General features: G+C 39.6%; 1 protein-coding gene and 1 long non-coding RNA gene across 4 annotated transcripts in view; one reads left to right on the top strand and one right to left on the bottom strand.

Annotated features, from left to right (window-relative positions):
- PSD3 (pleckstrin and Sec7 domain containing 3) overlaps window positions 1-21,401 on the bottom strand; it is a 727,438-nt gene that overhangs the window by 573,404 nt on the left and 132,633 nt on the right. Inside the window, exon 1 of one of the 3 annotated variants that reach the window (XM_042934672.1) lies at window positions 2,527-2,755. The exons of the other annotated variants lie outside the window; for them this stretch is intronic. Within the exon in view, the coding sequence (XP_042790606.1) occupies window positions 2,527-2,547 (21 nt within the window). The 5' untranslated portion in view covers window positions 2,548-2,755. Of the gene's footprint in view, window positions 1-2,526; window positions 2,756-21,401 lie in introns of those variants that run through there. 3 annotated transcript variants of the gene reach the window in all.
- Window positions 3,214-21,401, top strand: part of LOC122217553 — a 55,620-nt gene continuing 37,432 nt past the window's right edge. Inside the window, exons 1-2 of the long non-coding RNA XR_006201572.1 lie at window positions 3,214-3,276; window positions 3,535-3,718. This is a non-coding gene — a long non-coding RNA (uncharacterized LOC122217553). The remainder of the gene's footprint in view (window positions 3,277-3,534; window positions 3,719-21,401) is intronic.

The raw sequence follows: 21,401 nt of genomic DNA on the forward strand, positions 1-21,401 counted from the left end.
TGAGGTAAGTGAACTTTGGTCACCTACTGATCGCCAGATTATTTTTCACAGACAGCCTAAACGTCAACCATATCTGAATTCATTTCTAAAAACTGGGAAAGATCACCATCCATTACTCACCTCCTAACCCAAGCCCAAAGAACTGTTCTTTTCATAATTGCCATATGACAACATACCTCAGGTAAACCTGAAACAAACCAATCTGGAGCACATACACAGTTTAATGTTCACATAGTTTTTGCCTCAGCTTAACCATGACTGAAATTAACCCATTACCACAATGGTGTGTCCATTTATGAATAAGGCAGGACAGATGACTCCAGAATTTCTAAAGGAAAAAAAAAAATCACCTCTAAAAGCAGTAATGCCTTCGACATGTTTTTTAAATGTAATGCCAGACTACATCCCACTCACATTTCCATCAGGATGAACAAACAAATATATAAACACCAACTTTTTAAAAAGTGAATATAGTCATTTATAGAAAGCATCTCTGAATTTTCCTTTTTCAATGAGCAGATTTTCTGTCTTACTTTATTTTTATTTCCAAATTCCCAAGATTTACTATCCTCTTAAGGTTCAATTTTCTTTACATAGTAAAGTATGTATTACTCTTTGTTCACAAATGAAGTGAAGAGTGTCAACAAAACATTTTTTGAAGCCAACACAAATTCAGATTTGCAAATCAAGCTTCTTATGCTTGTAACATTCAACTGTGGAACTTTACCTTAAAATAAGGGTATTTTAGCTTTGCAGCTTTAATCACTCTCCCACATTCAATGGCCAGGATAAGAGTGACAATCCATTCACAAACACAAATTAAGAGACAGAATGTGAAGAGTACATCACTGAATTAGTAATGCATGTACATGTTTATGCATTATACCATAAAATGCTAGTGCTAGATGGCTCTGAGGAAGCATCTACCCAATTCTCTCAACCTACAAAAGAAGAAATTTTAGCTACAGAGGTTAAACGATTTGCCCAAGACAACAGCAAAAACTCAGTCGGTAACAAAACCTACAAGCCAGGCGTCCTAACTACTAGCCCAAGTGCTTTCCATGGTACCTCTTGGCTCCTTTCAGTATAAAAAGCATCGTTAATGAAATATCTCACAAGACAAATCATATATTGGTGATATGATCTGTGAATGGATATACGAAAGTTGTTCTAAAGACATACATCAAGCCACTAAAAACTGGTTGGGAAGGTATTAATTTATCTGTATTGTTTTGCTGGTTCTGCTGAGCATGCTGCATTTTCAACTGAAGAGGAATTTAATGACTTTTTTGAAGAAACGTCTCTTGATTTGTAAATAGTCTAAGAAAAGAAAGGATGGTAAAGCATTTCTTGCAATAGGGTAGAAAGTGCATTTCTCTTCCTCCAGCAGAGAACATCCTTTCCCCCACACACAAAAAGCGAGCCAAATCCTTCCCCCCTTTCAAGGTGCAGCTGAACCACTAGCTCCTCAAAGGACTTCCAAGCCCCTAGGTCAGAAGCTCTCCTTCCTCTGGATTCCCCCATCGTAACCTATGCAGAAGTCTCTCCTACTAGAAAGCAGCTCCTTGACAGCAGAAATTCTCTCTTGCTTACCTGGCTATTGGGCTTTTCAAAATCCTTTATATATATTCAATTATAGTTAATAAATTGAAGCATTTGTTCTCAGAATCCCACTCCGTGTAATTTTCAAGATCTGCCTTATCCCCACACCAACACCTCGACCCACTGAAGAAGAGTTACTCTGGAGTGGAAACCCTGGATCCAACTGTCAAGCAAATCAGTTTCTATAAAATAAAACTAATTCCCTTTACTTCTTCTGTCTACTGAGTGTTTAACATCAAGGGGAACGGTAAAACTAAACATTTATTATTTAGGTCAGTGACAACATTCTAAACCCAGGTTCTCTAAGTGTTAACCTTTTTTTTTTTTTTTTAATCTCAGAACATAATTTGCTATAACTCACAGCTGAAACAGCAGATAAAAGTTAAATGCATGTAAAACAGAATGAAACGTCTTTAAAAGATACTGAGAATATTATACCAAATAATCTTCCCGTTTGCTCGTTCAATGCAAATTTGTTTTGGGGGTATTTTTGTTGTTTTCGTTTTTTGTTTTTTTGGCTTTTATTTTCCCTGACAGAGAAACATGATAGCCCCTAAATACAAGAGCTGACTTGGGCAGAGTAAAAATTGGCACCGCAAGTCCTCTTTAATGCTTCCCTTCTTTTGATCATTAAGCAAGTATGAGTACTCAGGCTTTTCTCCCAAGTCAGGTTTTCAAAGCGGAGGGTTGAATTAAAACACCTCAACGTTAACACCACAAAGCTGACCCTTCTGGGCTCCTAACACACACAAAGAAAGAGCAAAAATGAAAACTGTTACCAGAACCTGACATCAAGGCACAAACACAAGTGGCCCAGGAACCCTGAGGCACTGAGGAGCGACAAAGCAAAGCAAACCCCCGTCTGAGTGAGCACCGCGCTCGAGCCTACACGCCCTTCAGCCCCCGGCGGTTCTCGAGCCTCACCGCGGCATTTCTTCCTTCCATCTTCCATCGCCTGCGCCGAAACTGTCGCCGGACCACCGGGCGCTCCGAGGGAGCCTAGGGCGCGACTGAGGGCTGGCGGCCGGCGCCGCGCGCTCTTTGTTGGGCTCCCGGGACAGCCGAGTGGAGGCGAGCAAGCAGCCCCGCGGTGGCGGTGGCGGAGGCGGTGCGCACCCTGGCGGAGGCTGCGGAGGCCGTCCGCCCGCCCGCCCCTGAGGCCCCCCGAGGCCCCGCGAGGCGTCCGCGCGAAGGCTCGGGCAGGCGGACGGTGGGCGGGGTAGGCGCCCGGGGGCGGAGATGGGGCGGGAAAGCGGGAAGAGGTAACTTCTAGAGAGTGGGAGGGGGTGGAAGGGGAGGTGGAGGGGGCGGTGCCCCAGGGGCGGATAGGGGGCGGTGCCCCAGGCCTTCAGCCGGCGCTCGGTGCCCTGAGCTCGCCCTCCGGCCTCCAGCTGGAGAGCGGAACCCTGCCTGTTGCTTTGTCTTCTTCTCCGACAGTTTTCCTACCCTGAGGAAAGTGAGAGGCGCTTTCGAGGGTGTTTCCTCTCTGGAAGAGCCGCGTGAAGGAACTGCGAGTTGGGCGCCGTGTGTCTCGGGCCCGAGAAGAGCTCAGGGCCGCGCGCCGGCCAAGACAAGCGCTTAGCACCCCCACCCCCATCTCCAACGCCCGCCCCCCCCCCCCAGCGTCGGGGGCGGCGGGGACGCCGGGCAGAGGCCTCTCAGATCTGTATTGGGGTATGTTTGCCTCTGAAGGAGCTCCTAGGGCGACTACCACTGCTAGAGTCCCGGGGACCTGCCCACCCGCCTCCCCATTTAAGGTCCATTCCCCCTCAGGAGGGTCCAGCCTCGGAGGACCAGGGGTTCACATCCACCCCGCAGTCTAGTCTCGGGACTATCCCACATCGAATGTGCCTGCAGGGGGGTAGCAAACGAAAAACTACGTTTTCAGTCGAAAGTGCCAAAGACCTGTGCTTTTTTTTCCTCTTGCCTCAGGTCGTGTGCAGCAGAGAGGCAGGGCCTGGAAGGAAAGGCGCCCTCCTCTGGCGAAGGGAGAGGAAGATCTAAAAACCACGGTGTGTAAGGTCTTGCAAGCAAGAGGTGCTTCACCTGTACCTTCAACCCTTGCCAGGTCTACCTGGAGGTAGAAGTCCACGTGGCCAGCTGCATGGTGCTTACGGTATGTTTGTGTTACAGTTTTATGTCACGAAGACTAGGTTTCCTCTTGTAACCTCTAGAAGGTATCCAAATAAAGGGAAGTGGCTTAAAAAAAATTGACCTAGCATTAAATTTTCTCTTCTTAGCTGGAAGTATGCAGTGGGAAAGAGGGTGGGAGAGGTCCCCTGTTCCTGTTATTCAACCCTAGGTACCCAGCAGGACACCTGTTCCCACTGAAGTCTCTCTCCAGCCCACCCTGTTGTATAGACCCCAAGAAGGTCAATCCAAGGCCAAGGGTCTTGCAAGTGATTCACATCTGGTCCACAGGAAACACATATCCCTGAGTTTACTAATTCCGGAAGTGCAGGCTAACCCAACCACGCAGCAAGAGATCGCTGGCCCTGCCCCAAAGCATGGTCGACTCACTCCCACACTGAGTTTCCTGGGAAGCAGCAGTCTCCATTAGCTGTTTGGGACATGAGTTAGTCCACCATCCTCAGTATTTTCCAACTACAGGGAACAGTATCAATATCTCCAAGGCCCAAGGGCCCCTGGAAGTCCCTTCACTGGCTTAGAATTAGAGAGTAGCACCTCCCACCTCCCCCTAGTGGGGAGTAGAGCCAGGCTCCCTACTCTTTTCATAATCTTGCTTGTTTTTATAACTTTGATCTGACTATAGGACCCCAATTGTGGAATAGGGTCTCAGGACCATTTCCATAAAAATTTGTGCGTGAGGTGGCTGTGATGGCTGAGAGGTTAAGGCATTGGACTCGAAATCCAATGGGGTCTCCCAGTACAAGTTCAGACTCTGCTCACAGCGTGTGTATTTTGGGGGGCCTGGGTGGCTCAGTCAGTTTAGCGTCCAACTTCGGCTCAGGTCATGATCTCACAACTCTTGAGTTCAAGCCCCTTGTCGGGCTCTGTGCTGACAGCTCGGAGCCTGGAGCCTGCTTCAGATTCTGTGTCTCCCTCCCTCTCTCTGCCCCTCCCCTGCTCACACAGACAGTCTCTCTCTCTCAAAATAAATAAAACATTAAAAAACTGTGCATGGGGTAGAGGTCTGTCTCATATTCGCTTTGATACCTTCGATATCTATTGCATTGACAATTGTCAATGAGCAATTGAACCTAAGAGTCCTATTCTACCATCCTCTTAAATTTCTTAGCTTGAAAGAATCCTAGCATTTTGTTTTCTCACTGTAAATATGCGTGCACATATATTTACGTGGACATTTAAGTATGCATAGGATGCATTGGACCTTTGAATACAGACTTACTCACTTTAATTGTAGATTCATTGCAAGTGATGATTCTGAAAGATTTGGTACCCTTGTGGACAGAAATCACTGGGAAAAAATCCTACATCTACATCTTTCCAAATACACCACAACTACATTGTGCATATTGAGACACTTCGTATTAATTACTCCTCATACATATCTTGCCCAATTTGATAACTACTAGCTACATGTAGTGATTTAAATTTAAATGAAATTTAAAGCTGATTAAAATTCAGTTTTTAGCCACATTTGAAATGTGGCTAATGACTACTATATTTAGGCAATGCAGACAGAATATTGCCATCTTCATAAGAGTTTTGTTGACAGCACTGCCTCATACAGGGTTTGGCTCATAGGAGGCACTGAATAAATGACAAATGAAAGTATGGGTCAAGAATACCATATGATTATACTGTCTTATTTTTATGAGAAGATAAAGCTTTTTAGTGCAATACTACACACCAACTCAACCATTAAAAACAATTAAAAACAAAAACCAAATCTTTACACTGCTACAGCCGCTTTTCTATTTCACACTTGAAAACCTATCTACTCCCTCCTACTTCACCAGAAAATACTTTACTATCAAAATAATTGCTGAAAATATTTGTGGAAAAGTCACTATTTCCCTCAAAAAACAAATCACTTTTTTCAGAATTATTCAACAAATGGAAAGGAATTGTTTTAAAAGCAGTATTTGTGTTGAAGGAAGATTCCATAGAAAACATTTCTTTGCTGAAATAAGCATTCCACTTATAATATTTTTTACAGAGTAGAAATGACCTATGGAAATTACTAATGGTATGTGTGTTCAAATTGTAAAAGTAACCTGGCATTTCTCCAAGAAGAAAGCATAACATAGTAACAGGCTGCTCCACAGTGAGTAATGAGAGGAATGATCACAATGAAGATGATCCCAGGGGCCTCCAGACTGTTGAACAAGAAGAGAGTCTTCGCTCACTCATCGTCTAACCATGGGATGGAAGCTTCTTGTCCTTGGGCCCTCATTTCCTTTTTTATGAATGGGAAAGATTGGCCTTCCCTCTTGAAAAACTGCAGCATTTGGGGATTTAAAGAACTTTCAATTAAAAACATTCTTGGGGCACCTGGGTGGCTCAGTCAGTTAAGTATCTGACTTCGGCTCAAGTCATGATCTCACGGCTGGTGAGTTCAAGCCCCACATCGTGCTCTATGCTGACACCTCAGAGTCTGGAGTCTGTTTATGATTCTGTGTCTCCCTCTCTCTCTGTCCCACCCCTGCTTGCCCTCTGTCTCTGTCTCTCAAAATGAATAACGTTAAAAAAAAATTTTTTTTAAACATTCTTTATTTTCATGATCCTCAGTCTTTCTAGCAAGTCTTTAGTGACAGTGACAAATCCCTGAAAGCTCAATGCTCTGAATTGTGACCCCAAGAAACTTAGAGCAGACAACAATCTCCAGAGGGTAAAGACCACACCTTATTTATTTATTCATTCATTCATTCATTCATTCATTCACTTTTTCTCTCAGCCTATTGCCTAGCACAGAGGAGGTGCTCAACAAATGTTCACTGAATGCATAAATGAATGAAACAATTCTCTCTCCTTGTTTTGAGAAAGAGTAACATGTTGTTTAAGAATTCTTTGATTTCAGTGACTACAGAGAGTATTGTTGGTAAGCACTGTCAACAAAATAGGTAGGAGGACTTTGAATAGAACTCTTATCACAAAATATATGCATTATGAACTCTTACATTTGAAAATTTCTGTAAATTTGTTTCTGAAAGAAGAGAGATCTATCAGTTTTCTATTTCCCAGTAAAGATTCTCATTCTAGACACAACTGCTGAATTACTTGCAAGAGATGACAAGTTCCTGAGGCTGAATTCTGGCAGAGTGGCTCTTTTTGAGTCATTTCACCTCTAAGATCTATGAGAGCAGCTATTTTGGTCTATTGATTTATATAAATCCAGTCAGAAACCCTGGAGAAAAGAATCTTTTCCCTTCAGTATCAGCTTTATTGAGGTACAATTTACATACAGTAAAGCTCACCAATTTTAAGTGTTATGATACCGTGATTTATAAGATTGTCCTCTTTCCTGGCACAGAGGCTCCTAAGACCTTCAGAATTTCCCAAGTGCCAGAGCATTAAAATGTTTTTTGTTTTGTTAATGAGGCCGGGAGAGGGGCTGAAGGTTGAATTGTTGCCCAGAACCAATGATTTAATCAATAGTATCCATGTAATGGAGCCTCCATAAAAACCAAAAAGCAGCACAGGTTCAGAGTTTCCAGGTTGGTGAACACTTAGAGATTCTGAGAGAAGTGGCTCACTCAGGACATGGAGGCTTCATGCCCTTTCCTCATACTTTGCCCTTTGCATCTCTTCCATCTAGCTGTTACTGAGTTACATCTTTTAATAATAAACTGGTAATCTAGTTAGTAAACTGTTTCTCCAAGTTATGTTCTAGCAAATTAATTGAACCTGAGGAGGAGGCCATGGCAACCTTCAGTCTATAGCAGGTTGTTCAGAAGCCGAAGTGGCAACCTGAACTTCTGATTTCTGAAGGGGAGAGGAGAGTCTTGCCATTAGTCCCTTTAAGGACTGAGCCCTTAACATGTGGGATCTGATGCTGTCTCCAGGTAAATAGGGTCACAACTCAGTTGAATTGTAGAATACCCAACTGGTGTGGGAGAATTGCTTGGTGGTACAGGGGGAAAACACACACATGTTGGAACTGGTGATCAGAATTGTTAAGTATACAATTCAGTGAGCTCTGGCAAATGTATACAGTTGTGTAAATCACTGATAAAATCAAGATATTTTTCCCCTCCCTCCCCCAAAAAAGTTCCATGCTCCTTTGTAGTTAATCCCTCCCTCCAAACCCTGGATCCTAGCAGCTACTGACCTGCTTTTCTGTTTTGCCCTTCTAGAATTCCATATAAATGGAATCATACAATATGAAATTTTTGTTATCTGTCTTCTTTCACATAGCATAATGCTTTTAAGATTCATGTATGTTTTTCTTTTTTTATTTTTTAAGTAGGCTCCATGACCAGCATGTGGCTTGAACTCAGGACCCTGAGATCAAGAGTCACATGCTCTACCAACTGAGCCAGCCAGGCACCCCCCCCATGCATGTTTTTATATGAACGTGTAATTTATTCCTCTTTATTGTTCAGTAGTGTTCCGTTGCATGGATACATAATTTGTTTCTCTACAAGTTGATGGACACTCTAGTTTTTGGCTATTATAAGGAAAATGTATGAATATATATGTTCAAGGGTTTTTTTGTGTGTGTATGTATATTCTTGGATAAACACCCAGATGTGGGATCGCTGCTCATGTGGTTTATGTATTTTTAACCTTATTTTTTCAAAAATTCATGAAATAGTTTTCCAAATTGGCCATATTATTTTGCATTTCCATCTGCAAGGTATGAGAGACCCAGTATTCTACATTCTTGCCAACATGTTGCCAACATATTGTCAATTTTTTTTTAATTTTGGCTTTTTGTGTGCATAGTGGTATATAACTGTAGTTCGACTGGGAATTGTTAATGATGAATGGTATGGAGCCTCCTTTTATGTGCTTATTTCCAATTTCTATGTCTTCTTTCAGAAGTGGCTGTTTAAAAACGTTTGCCCATTTTTTTAAATAGATTCTTTTTGTCTTCTAATTGTTGAATTGTAAGAATTATTTTATATCCTGGATACAAGTTCTGTATCAGATATGTATTCTGTAAATATTTTCTCCCCATATTTGTCTTACCTTTTCAATTTCTTAAGTTTCTTTGAAGAACAGAAGTTTTTAATTTAAATGAAGTCTACTCTACCACTTTTTTTCTTTTATGATTTGTGTTTTTTGTGTCCCAAGAAATCTTTGACCAACATAATGTCACAAAGATTTCCCCTATGTTTGCTTCTAGAGGTTTTATGGTTTTAATTCTTTTTGTTTAAATTCTTATCATAAATTCTTATGACTTAATTTTTATATATGGTACCATGAGCTCATGAGATCATGACCTGAGCCAAGTCAGCTTAACCAACTAAGCCACCTAGGCACCCCTTTACTAGTTTTTAAATAAATTCCTTATTATGTTCAACATAGCCGATCATGTCATTTGTGAATGAAGATAGTTTTACCTTTTGCTTTATTGCACTGATCTGGAACTTTAGTACAATATTAAATCGAATGAATAAGAATTCTTGCTTAGAAAAAGCATTTACTTTTTCCCTATTAGGTATGATGTTATCTGTAAGTTTTTGGTAGGTGATTTCTATCAGGTTGAGAAAGTTCCCTACTATTCCTAGTTTGTTGAGACGTTTTATTTTCTTTTTATCATGAATGGGTATTGAATTTTGTCAAATGGTTTTTTTGCATCTATTGAGATATTCATGTGATTTTTCTTTCTTTTTTTTCTAATGTTTATTTATTTTTTTTTTTTAATTTTTTTTTTTCAACGTTTTTTATTTATTTTTGGGACAGAGAGAGACAGAGCATGAACGGGGGAGGGGCAGAGAGAGAGGGAGACACAGAATCGGAAACAGGCTCCAGGCTCCGAGCCATCAGCCCAGAGCCTGACGCGGGGCTCGAACTCACGGACCGCGAGATCGTGACCTGGCTGAAGTCGGACGCTTAACCGACTGCGCCACCCAGGCGCCCCTCTAATGTTTATTTTGAGAGAGAGTGTGTGTGCATGTGACTAGGGGGAGGCGCAGAGAGAGAGGAGAGAGAAAGAATCCCAAGCAGGCTCCACACTGCCAGCACAGAGCCCAATGCCAGCTTGGTCTCACAAACCATGAGATCATGACCTGAGCAGAAATCAAGAGTCAGACACTTAACAAACTGACCCATCCAGGTGCCCCTGATTTTTCTTTCTTATGCTGTAATTTTGGTGAATTACACTGATTTTCAAATGTTAAACCAACCCTTCAAATGAGATAAACCTCATTTGATCACCATATATTATTGTGTTATGACTGCTAAGGCAGCCATAACAGAATACTACAGACTTTGTGGCTTAAACAACAAAAATGTATTTTCTCACATTATATATATACTATATACTTGCGTATATATATATATATATATATATATATATTTAAAATATATATATAAAGTCGCATGTAATATATGTTTAAATATATTAAATATATATTATATATTAAATATATTATATTTACTATTATATATTAATATTTACATATTATATAAATGTCATATATCATATACATATATTTTATATTTATATAATAATAAAGTATATTAATATATAATAATAAATATATATTTAATATATAATAAATAATAAATATATTAATATATAACAATAAATATTATATACTAATGTATATCAGTAAAAATATTACATATTTCAGGTTATCTAGTTCTTGAGTAAGCTCCTAAAGAACTTGTCCTTTTCATTTATCTTGTCAAAATTAATTGGGATAAAGTTTTCCATAGTATTTCCTTTATTATTCTTTTAATGTCTCTATGCTCTCTAGGGATATTCTCACTTTCATTCTTGATATTGGTCATTTGCATCTTCTATTTCTTCCTCATCAGTTTAGCTACAGACTTGTCAATTTTATTGATCTCAAAGAATCAACTTTTTGTTTCATTTGTAGTCTATATTGTTTTTCTATTTCCTATTTTATTGATTTCTGTTTTTATTGTTTTTGTGTCCATCTTTATTGTTATTTTGGATTTAATTTGCTCTTCTTTTTCTAGCTTCTTAAGCTTGCAGCTTAGAGAGATCTTAAGTCTAAAAGCAAGTGTAGACTATAGAACAGTTAGGAGGTAGGGCATCCACACAAATCTGTAAATACTCCCCCAACACACACACACATACACACACACACACACACACACACACACACACACACACTGCAGATAATAATGTACATTCCCCCTACTCAGCATTTATCCTCTCCAGCCTTGTATCAACTTAATTTCTAAACTTTTACCACTCTTTGGTTTCTGAATTATCTAAATACAACATGATAATTGTTACAACTTCTAACGACCACCCTAACCTTGGTCATGGAAAATGTGCCTAGATAAGCTGCTTTCTCCTTCAGGCCCCTTTTCTTCAACTCATTACTAAATATGGCTCATTGCTATCTGTAGAATACTATAGCAGAAACAATCCCCTGTGTTTACCAGCCCATTTTAATTTCCTTCTAGGCATGTTAGGAAGACTACATTTCCTAGCCCAGTGGTATCTAGATGGGGCCATTTTACTAGTTCTGGTCAATGAAATGTCACCAGAAGTAATATATACCACTTCAAGACCTGACATCCCAAGAGATGTTCCATGTTTATCAGGTAATTGCCAGTGCCCAGAGCAACCAGAACATTCACCAACACACATTCAGTGAAGTAAGTGAGAAGTAAACTTCTATGGTGTTAAGCCACTGAAATTTATGGGTTTTTCTATTAGAGCAGGAACATTATTTACATTGATTAATACCTAGCCCAAATACACATAATCAAGTACCAAATAGTAAGCATATTATTTTGAAAGCTGTAAGGGAATTCTGTTGTTGAAAGCTATGTGAATCATGTATCCTGAAAATAGTTATCAGTTTGTTGCATTTGCCACACTACTTCTAGGAGAAAAATCATAGGGTAGTAACATAACAAATTTAAAGTCATTCTGTTATCTGCCCTGGTAAACTGGTCTTTATTGTTTGACACAATAAAGTCAAGAAGAATCTGAAAAAGTACTAAACACATATGTAGGTGAAGGTATTTCCCTCTTTGCCAGCAAATGAACTAAAAACCTCTCCAATAAAGAGACTTAAGATGAAAGTTCATTAACAAGTATATTAGATTCATAACACTGTAGTTGGGTGCTACTTGTGAAGAAAGTGGGTGATATTTTTTTTAAAGTGGGTGACGTTCTGATGGTAGGTTCATTTCTGTATGCTAACTAAACAGAGGTGGAAAAATAAAACCAGAAGCAAAGGACTTAACTTCATAGAACTAAAAAGGACATTAGAGATTATTTAACTCAATCTCTTTATGTTACAGATGAGGAACACTCTTATAGATTCTTGGCACAGGTTGCATGACAATTATTTGAGTCAACTCATTATAATATTTACTATAAAAATTTAATAATTGGACATATCCCATGATCATCAGACCAAATGAGGATACAACCTGAAGCCAATCAGTCATATATGGTCATTATATTCCAATCACTCTCTTCACTTACCAAATGAGTTACAAATAAAAATACTTTTACCTTAGAGAAAAGACATTAGGATTTATCGAGCAATTTTTATCTTTTCAAAATCAACATTTTATCCTCTTACACTACCCCCAAACACACACACACACACACACACACACACACACACCACAGATAAGTTATAGCTTATCCCTTGTGTTTATATGTTATATGTATTAATGGACAAAATTGAAATCCAAGTTGACTTATTTTGTAAGTTAAATGGAGAGTCATAAGAGAGGAAATGGCGGCGTAGGAGGATGCTGGGCTCACCTCATCCTGCTGATCGCTAAGCTTCCACCACATCTGCCTAAATAACCCAGAAAACCACCAGAAGACTAGCAGAATGGACTCTCCAGAGCTAACCATAGATAAGAGGCCCACAGAAGAGGGTAGGAAGGGTGGAGAGGTGGTGCATGGTAAACGGACTGGCAGGAGGGAGCTGGGGTGGTAGAGGGACAGCCCGGCTGGCAAGGCAGAGCCCCTGAAGTCTGCATTGCAAAAGCAGAGGGGCTGGACCATGTAGTTCTGGCAGCCAGCAGGACATAACATCTGGAATGTTAAAAGTCAACAGCTCTGCTCTCAGAGACCTGGGAGGGCGAGAGAACGCCGGGAAGGAGAGTTGCTGAGCTCTGGAAGACAAAGCTCAGCTTGGTGGAGGAACAAAGGTGCTGGCAATCGCCATTTCCCTCTCCTATCCCCCAGCCGAAATTCCAAAGGGAACCAGTTCCCGCCACCAAACTTGCTTGCACTGCGCAAACACCCAACACTGTGCTTCTATGGATCCATCCCTCCCACGGACCTGCCTCCTTCCCGGTGTTGCAGGGCCCCTCCCACAGGGGACCACCAACAGGAAAGCGAGCTAAGCCTGCCCCTCCCACCCCCATGCACCTTGCAGATCCACCCTGGCTAATACATCTTTGGCCAGATCCCATCGAAGCAGCACCACAAGCCTGACAGTGTGGAAGTACCCCAGACAGGGGCCACACCACTGCACAGTGATTCCTGCCCCTGGGAGAGGGGAAGATAAGGTACACACCAGTCTGACTGTGACCCCAGTGGTGGGCTGGGGGCAGACATCGGGTCTGACTGCAGCCCTGCCCACCAACACCAGTTTCTCCAGACAGCATAGGGGAAGTGCCCTGCAGTTTAGAGCTAACTCAGGGACTACCCAAAATGACAAAACGGAAGAATTATCCTCAAAAGAAACTCCAGGAAGTAGTGACAGCTAACGAATTGATCAAAACCGATTTAAGCAATATAACAGAACAAGAATTTAGAATACTAGTCATGAAATTAATCACTGGGCTTGAAAAAAGCATACAGGACAGCAGAGAATCTATTGCTACAGAGATCAAGGGACTAAGAAGTAGTCATGAGGAACTAAAAAATGCTATAAATGAGGTGCCAAATAAAATGGAGGCGGCCATAGCACGGATTGAAAAGGCAGAGGAGAGAATAGGTGAATTAGAAGATAAAATTATGGAAAAAGAGGAAGCTGAGAAAAAGATAAAAAAAAAAATCCAGGAGTATGAGGGGAGAATTACAGAACTAAGTGATGCAATCAAACAGAACAATGTCTGTATAATAGGAATTCCAGAAGAAGAAGAGAAAGAGAAAGGGGCTGAAGGTGTACTTGAACAAATCATAGCTGAGAACTTCCCTGATCTTGGGAAAGAAAAAGGCATTGAAATCCAAGAGGTGCAGAGAACTCCTTTCAGACGTAACTTGAATGGATCTTCTGCATGACATATCATAGTGAAAGTGACAAAATACAAGGATAAAGAAGAATTCTGAAAGCAGCTAGGTATGAAGGGGCCCTAGCTTACAAAGGTAGACACATAAGGGTAGTAGCAGACCTATCTACTGCAACCTGGCAGGCCAGAAAGGAATGGCAGGAAATCTTCAATGTGATGAACAGGAAAAATAGGCAGCCAAGAATCCTTTATCCAGCAAGTTTGTCATTCAGAATAGAAGGAGAGATAAAGGTTTTCCCAAACAAAAACGGAAGGAATTCATCACCACTAAACCAGCCCTACAAGAGATCCTAAGGAGGACTCTGTGAGTGAAATGTTGCAAGGACCACAAAGTACCAGAGACATCACTACAAGCATGAAACCTACAGATAACACAATGACTGTAAACCCATATCTTTCAAAAATAACACGAATGTACATGGACTAAATGCTCGAACCAAAAGACATAGAGTATCAGAATGGATAAAAAAACAAGACCCATCTATTTGCTGTCTACAAGGGACTCCTTTTAGACCTGAGGACACCTTCAGATTGAAAGTGAGGGGATGGAGAACTATCTATCATGCTACTGGAAGTCAAAAGAAAGCTGGAGTAGCCATACTTATATCAGATAAACTAGACTTTAAATTAAAGGCTGTAACAAGAGATGAAGAAGGGCATTATATAATAATTACAGGGTCTATCCATCAGGAAGAGCTAACAATTATTAATGTCTATGCGCCGAATATGGGAGCCCCCAAATATATAAAACAATCACAAACATAAGCAACCTTATTGATAAGAATGTGGTAATTTCAGGGGACTTTAATACCCCACTTACAGCAATGGATAGATCATCTGGACACAGGATCAATAAAGAAACAAGGGCCCCGAATGATACATTGGATCAGATGGATTTGACAGATATATTTAGAACTCTGCATCCCAAAGCAACAGAATATACTTTCTTCTCGAGTGCACATGGAACATTCTCCAAGATAGATCATATACTGGGTCACAAAACAGCCCTTCATAAGTTTACAAGAATTGAAATTATACCATGCCTACTTTCAGACCACAATGCTATGAAGCTTGAAATCAACCACAGGAAAAAGTCTGGAAAACCTCCAAAAGCATGGAGGTTAAAGAACACCCTACTAAAGACTGAATGGGTCAACCGGCAATTAGAGAAGAAATTAAAAAATATATGGAAACAAATGAAGATGAAAATAAACACTCCAAATGCTTTGGGATGCAGCGAAGGCAGTCCTGAGAGGAAAATACATTGCAATCCAGGCCTATCTCAAAAAACAAGAAAAATCCCAAATACAAAATCTAACAGCACGCCTAAAGGAAATAGAAGCAGAACAGCAAAGACACCCCAAACCCAGCAAAAGAAGAGAAATAATAAAGATCAGAGCAGAAATAACGATATAAAATACAAAAAAAAAAAAAAAAAAAAAAACCAGTAGAGCAGATCAATGAAACCAAGAGTTGGTTTTTTGAAAAAATAAACAAAATTGATAAACCTCTAGCCAGGCTTCTCAAAAAGAAAAGAGAGAGGACCCAAATAGATAAAATCATGAGTGAAAATGGATGTATTACAACCACTCCTTCAGAAATACAAGCAATTATCAGGGAATACTATGAAAAATTATATGCCAACAAACTGGACAACCTGGAAGAAATGGAGAAATTCCTAAGAACCCACACACTTCCAAAACTCAAACGGGAAGAAATAGAAAATTTGAACAGACCCATAACCACCAAAGAAATTGAATCAGTTATTAAAAATCTCCCAACAAATAAGAGTCCAGGACCAGATGGCTTCCCTGGGGAATTCTACGAGACATTTAAAGCAGAGATAATACCTATCCTTCTCAAGCTGTTCCAAAAAATAGAAAGAGAAGGAAAACTTCCAGACTCATTCTATGAAGCCAGCATTGCTTTGTTTCCCAAACCAGACAGAGACCCAGCAAAAAAAGAGAACTACAGGCCAATATCCCTGATGAATATGGATGCAAAAATTCTCAATAAGATACTAGCAAATCGAATTCAACAGCATATAAAAAGAATTATTCACCATGATCAAGTGGGATTCATTCCTGGGCTTCAGGGCTGGTTCAATATTCGCAAGCCAATCAATGTGATACATCACATTAATAAAAGATAACCATATGATCTTGTCAATCGATGCAGAAAAAGCATTTGACAAAATTCAGCATCCTTTCTTAATAAAAACCCTTGAGACAGTTGGGATAGAAGGAACATATTTAAACATCATAAAAGCCATTTATGAAAGGCCCACAGCTAATATCATCCTCAATGGGGAAAAACTGAGAGCTTTCCCCTGAAATCAGGAACACGACAGGGATGTCCACTCTCACTGCTGTTGTTTAACAGAGTGTTGGAAGTTCCAGCATCAGCAATCAAACAACCAAAGGAAATCAAAGGCATCAAAATTGGCAAAGATGAAGTCAAGCTTTCACTTTTTGCAGATGACATGATATTATACATGGAAAACCCGATAGACTCCACCAAAAGTCTGCTGGAACTGATACATGAATTCAGCAAAGTCGCAGGATACAAAATCAATTTTTCAGAAATCAGTTGCATTCTCATACACTAATAATGAGGCAACAGAAAGACAAATAAAGAAACTGATCCCATTCATAATTGCACCAAGAATCATAAAATACCTAAGAATAAACCTAACCAGAGATATAAAAGATCTGTATCCTGAAAACTATAGAAGGCTTATGAAGGAAATTGATGAAGATACAAAGAAATGGAAAAACATTCCGTGCTCATGGATTGGAAGAATAAATATTGTTAAAATGTCAATACTACCCAAAACAATCTACCCATTCAGTGCAATCCCAATCAAAATTGCACCAGCATTCTTCTCGAAGCTATAACAAGCAATTCTAAACTTTGTATGGAACCACAAAAGACCCCAAATAGCCAAAGTAATATTGAAGAAGACCAGAGTGGGAGGCATCACAATCCCAGACTTTAGCCTCTATACAAAGCTGTAGTCATCAAGACAGCATGGTATTGGCACAAAAACAGACACATAGACCAATGGACTAGAATAGAGACTCCAGAAGTGGACCCACAAAAGTATGGCCAATTAATCTTTGACAAAGCAGGAAAGAGTATCCAATGGAAAAAAGACAGTCTCTTTAACAAATGGTGCTGGGAGAACTGGACAGCAACATGCAGAAGAATGAAATTAGACCACTTTCTTACACCATTCACAAAAATAAACTCAAAATGGATGAAGGACCTGAATGTGAGATAGGAAACCATCAAAACCCTAGAGGAGAAAGCAGGAAAAACCTCTATGACCTCAGCCACAGCAATTTCTTGACACGTCTCCAAAGGCAAGGGAATTAAAAACAAAAATGAACTATAGGGACCTCATCAAAATAAAAACCTTCTGCACTGCAAAGGAAACAATCAACAAAACTAAAAGGCAACCAACAGAATGGGAAAAGATATTTGCAAATGACATATCAGACAAAGGGCTAGTATCCAAAATCTATAAAGAACTCACCAAACTCCACACCCGAAAAACAAATAATCCAGTGAAGAAATGGATGGAAGACATGAATGGACACTTCTCTAAAGAAGACATCCAGATGGCCAACAGGCACATGAAAAGATGCTCAACGTCACTCCTCATCAGGGAAATACAAATCAAAGCCACACTGAGATATCACTTCATGCCAGTCAGAGTGGCTAAAACGACCAAATCAGTAGACTATAGATGCTGGTGAGGATGTGGAGAAACGGGAACCCTCTTGCACTGTCGGTGGGAATGCAGACTGGTGCAGCCACTCTGGAAAACAGTATGGAGGTTCCTCAAAAAATTAAAAATAGGTCTACACTATGACCCAGCAATAGCACTGCTAGGAATTTACCCAAGGGATACAGAGTGCTGACGCATAGGGGCATTTGTACCCCAATGTTTATAGCAGCACTTTCAACAATAGCCAAACTAGGAAAACAGCCTAAATGTCCATCAACTGATGAATGGATAAAGAAATTGTGGTTTATATACACAATGGAATACTACTTGGCAATGAGAAAGAATGAAATATGGCCTTTTGTAGCAACATGGAGGGAACTTAAGAGTGTTATCCTAAGTGAAATAAGTCATACAGAGAAAGACAGATACCATATGTTTTCACTCTTATGGGGATCCTGAGAAACTTAACAGAAGTCCATGGGGGAGGGGAAGGAAAAAAAAAAGTTAGAGAGGGAGGAAGCCAAACCATAAGAGACTCTTAAAAACTGAGAATAAACTGAGGGTTGATGGGGGGTGGGAGGGAGGGGAAAGTGGGTGATGGGCATTGAGGAGGGCACCTTTTGGGATGAGCACTGGGTGTTGTATGGAAACCAATTTGACAATAAATTTCATATTAAAAATAATAATAAAGTTAAATTGATTTGCTATGGAACTTTTTCAGGTAAGAAAATATTTCCAAAGAAAGTATTAGTAATTTGTAATTGATGCATATTCAACATTAATGTCAGAATGTGAAACTGTATGTTTTGTTGTGACTATAAGTTGAATATGCCCACATTATTGCTAAAGAAATTCTGAAACCATACACATGAAGAAGGAGGGCTATTTCAGTGCCTTAAAATTTGTCATTTGGTAAAAATGCCACATAGATCTCTCTCTCTCTCTCTCACACACACACACACTCACACACACACACACACACACACACACACACACACACACACCAGGGATTTATCTTCAAATCCTTTTTGTTCAGAAAAAAAAGACTTTTTATGTTATTTATTTAGTTATTCTTGGATATGAGATTATTTTCTCCTTTAATTTTTTTCTCATTTGTGGTTTATTATGGAGAGTGCCCATACCAGATATACTAGTTTATACTGCCTATGCAATTATCGTGCTTCTGGTAAATGATTAACCTAGAATGGCTACCTGTAAACGGAGATTTTTCTTTTCTCTTTTACTAGCTATTTTGATCTTCAAACTTTAACTTTTATTTTCTCTAAAGAATAGTTTTTGTTGCATTTGAAGGATCTATGTGGATGTAAGTCTTCAAGGTAAAAGAACAGATTTTTAAACTCTCTTCTTTCTTTCTCTGTGCTCTTCTTTTCCTGTTTCCTTTCTCTTCCTGTACTGTTTATATCCAACCTTTTACCCTTGCCTTGGTTACCTCCCTAGGATTCATTTTTTCATTTCCTTTTCTCTTGGCTCCCTCTCAGCCACTCTTTAAGCTTCTTAGTTCACTGTTATTCCCAGCATTTTGTCATAGTGACAGACACGCTCCCAAGAGTAGCAGTCTCATGAGTAGTTGGGACGCACCTGACATCATGTCCTACAAAGAAACCCAAAACCTTATGGATTTCAATGGCTCTATGCAGATGTTTAGCAACTAGACCAGAGCTGTCATCATACAGTGTTGTAAGAGAGAAGGAAACAAAAATGAGAAAAATGATGAGAAAGAACTTCCCACTGTTTAAAACCTAGACATGTTCCCTGCTTGCTCACTGACAGAGGAGTTAAACAACAAGGTAAAGATTGATACAAATATTTAGGGAAATGTGATTATAACAGAACATTCTGGATATTAGGGGAAGTAATTTGTAATTTTAGAACACAGCCACAGACTTAGGGAAACCAGTTGAAAAAAATCTCCATTTGAAAAGGTCCTAAGGTGTCTCAGAGAAAAACCTGGCAGAGACTAGATTGTCAAAATTAGTGAATGGTCATTTTCCCAGAATTAAGGCTATTTCAGGGCAAAAGTCTGAAAGAGAAAAGTTTGCTCCATATAATACAATTTAACCAATAATATGTCACCACTATAGTCCCACAAGCATTACATTACAGCAAGAATCCAATGTAAAAAAAGGTTGAAGGATGAAAATAGAAGTCCTTCCTACTCCTCCTCCCAAAAAATCATATGGACCTGGGAATCATCTATTTCAACCTTACCTTCAAAGCAGGAAGCCCTTATACAATATTTTTAAGAGGTGACCATTCAGTTTCTACTGCATTCTGGTGACAGAGAAGTGAGTCATTACCTCACAAAGCAACTCATTCCGTTCTTAACAACCTTCCACTAACAAAGTGCTAACACTCATGCACTACTTACTATATACCAGACATGGTCCTGAGCACATTCTCAGTGCATTAATTTGATAATCCCCACATGACCCCATGCAACAGGCCTGTGGCTTAGAGTAGGTAGCCTGACCTATGGAAGGGACATAGTCTGGATTTAGGCCCTGTCTGACTCCAGAGTATTTGCCATAACCACTATGACACCATGACACCTCAGATCACACTTCCCCGTAGCTTCCACCATGCATTCTGGTCTGCACACCAGAGGACAAACTATCCTCTTCCAATTCCTCTTCCACTCCAGTAGCCCTTCAGACACTTGAAGATGGTGACTATGTCATCTTCCCACCATCCCCCCATAACTCTTCACAGTTAATTTAACAGCAAATTTTTTGAAGCCTCTTTCATTCTGACAACCCTCCTCTCAGGGTGGGTACCCAAGAAGAAATGAAATAGATAAGATATAAATAGAGTAATAATTATAGATGAAATTTTTACTTTTGGCTATCAGATTCAGTAAAGGAAAAAAGTTAATGTGTAACAAACATAAAAGTTATCTTCATAAATATTTGCTATTGCATTATTTATGTGTACTTGCAAATCTTTTCATTACCAACATAATAACATAATTGTCATTCTAAACACATTATAGTGCTACATAATGATGATTTATTGCCTGAACTGAATTATGTTTCAGGAGCTAAGAACAGATTTGATGGAGGCAACTATTTCTGTGTATCTCTATTTACTACCATGGCAACTAATTAAAGTGGGTTTGTTTCATTAATTAGTTGTTGGTAAATCACTATGAAGGTGAAAACTGCTATTAATAGATGCACAGTATTTATAGTATTGATGCTAGTGTTGTTATCATAAATGATAAAGTATTCATAGCCAGTATAGACCAGTTGATTTTTCATTAACAGTAATAATTTCATTGTGGAATTAAGATTTTTTTTTTAATTTGCTGTCTTTGTAACAAATTATCTAGTCTCTATTTTATGTTTTTCTTGGCCAAATCTTAACCAACTCACATTATATAGTCATGCAGCGGAGAAAATCAATGCACATAGTGATAACCAAAGTTTCCTGATGAAAAAAGAATATCTTCTGATAGTGGATGTAATGTTAATACCACTGCTGAGCCTTTTAGTTTCCTGAAGTTGGACAATGGATATGGAGATTGCCAAGAGTGCAGAGCTAGAGGAAATTACTATACCATCTACCTAGAACTATTTCCAGAAACGGCACAAGGGGTTGTGGGGAGGTTTGGATTCCCCCAATCCTCCTCTAAGTCCCCCCAATGCTTTATGCAATCAAGATAAAAACAGCCACTTGCCAGGAAGATGAAGTTCCATGACAA

Source organism: Panthera leo, chromosome B1 (genome assembly GCF_018350215.1).
Source record: "Panthera leo isolate Ple1 chromosome B1, P.leo_Ple1_pat1.1, whole genome shotgun sequence".
Lineage (NCBI taxonomy): Eukaryota > Metazoa > Chordata > Mammalia > Carnivora > Felidae > Panthera > Panthera leo.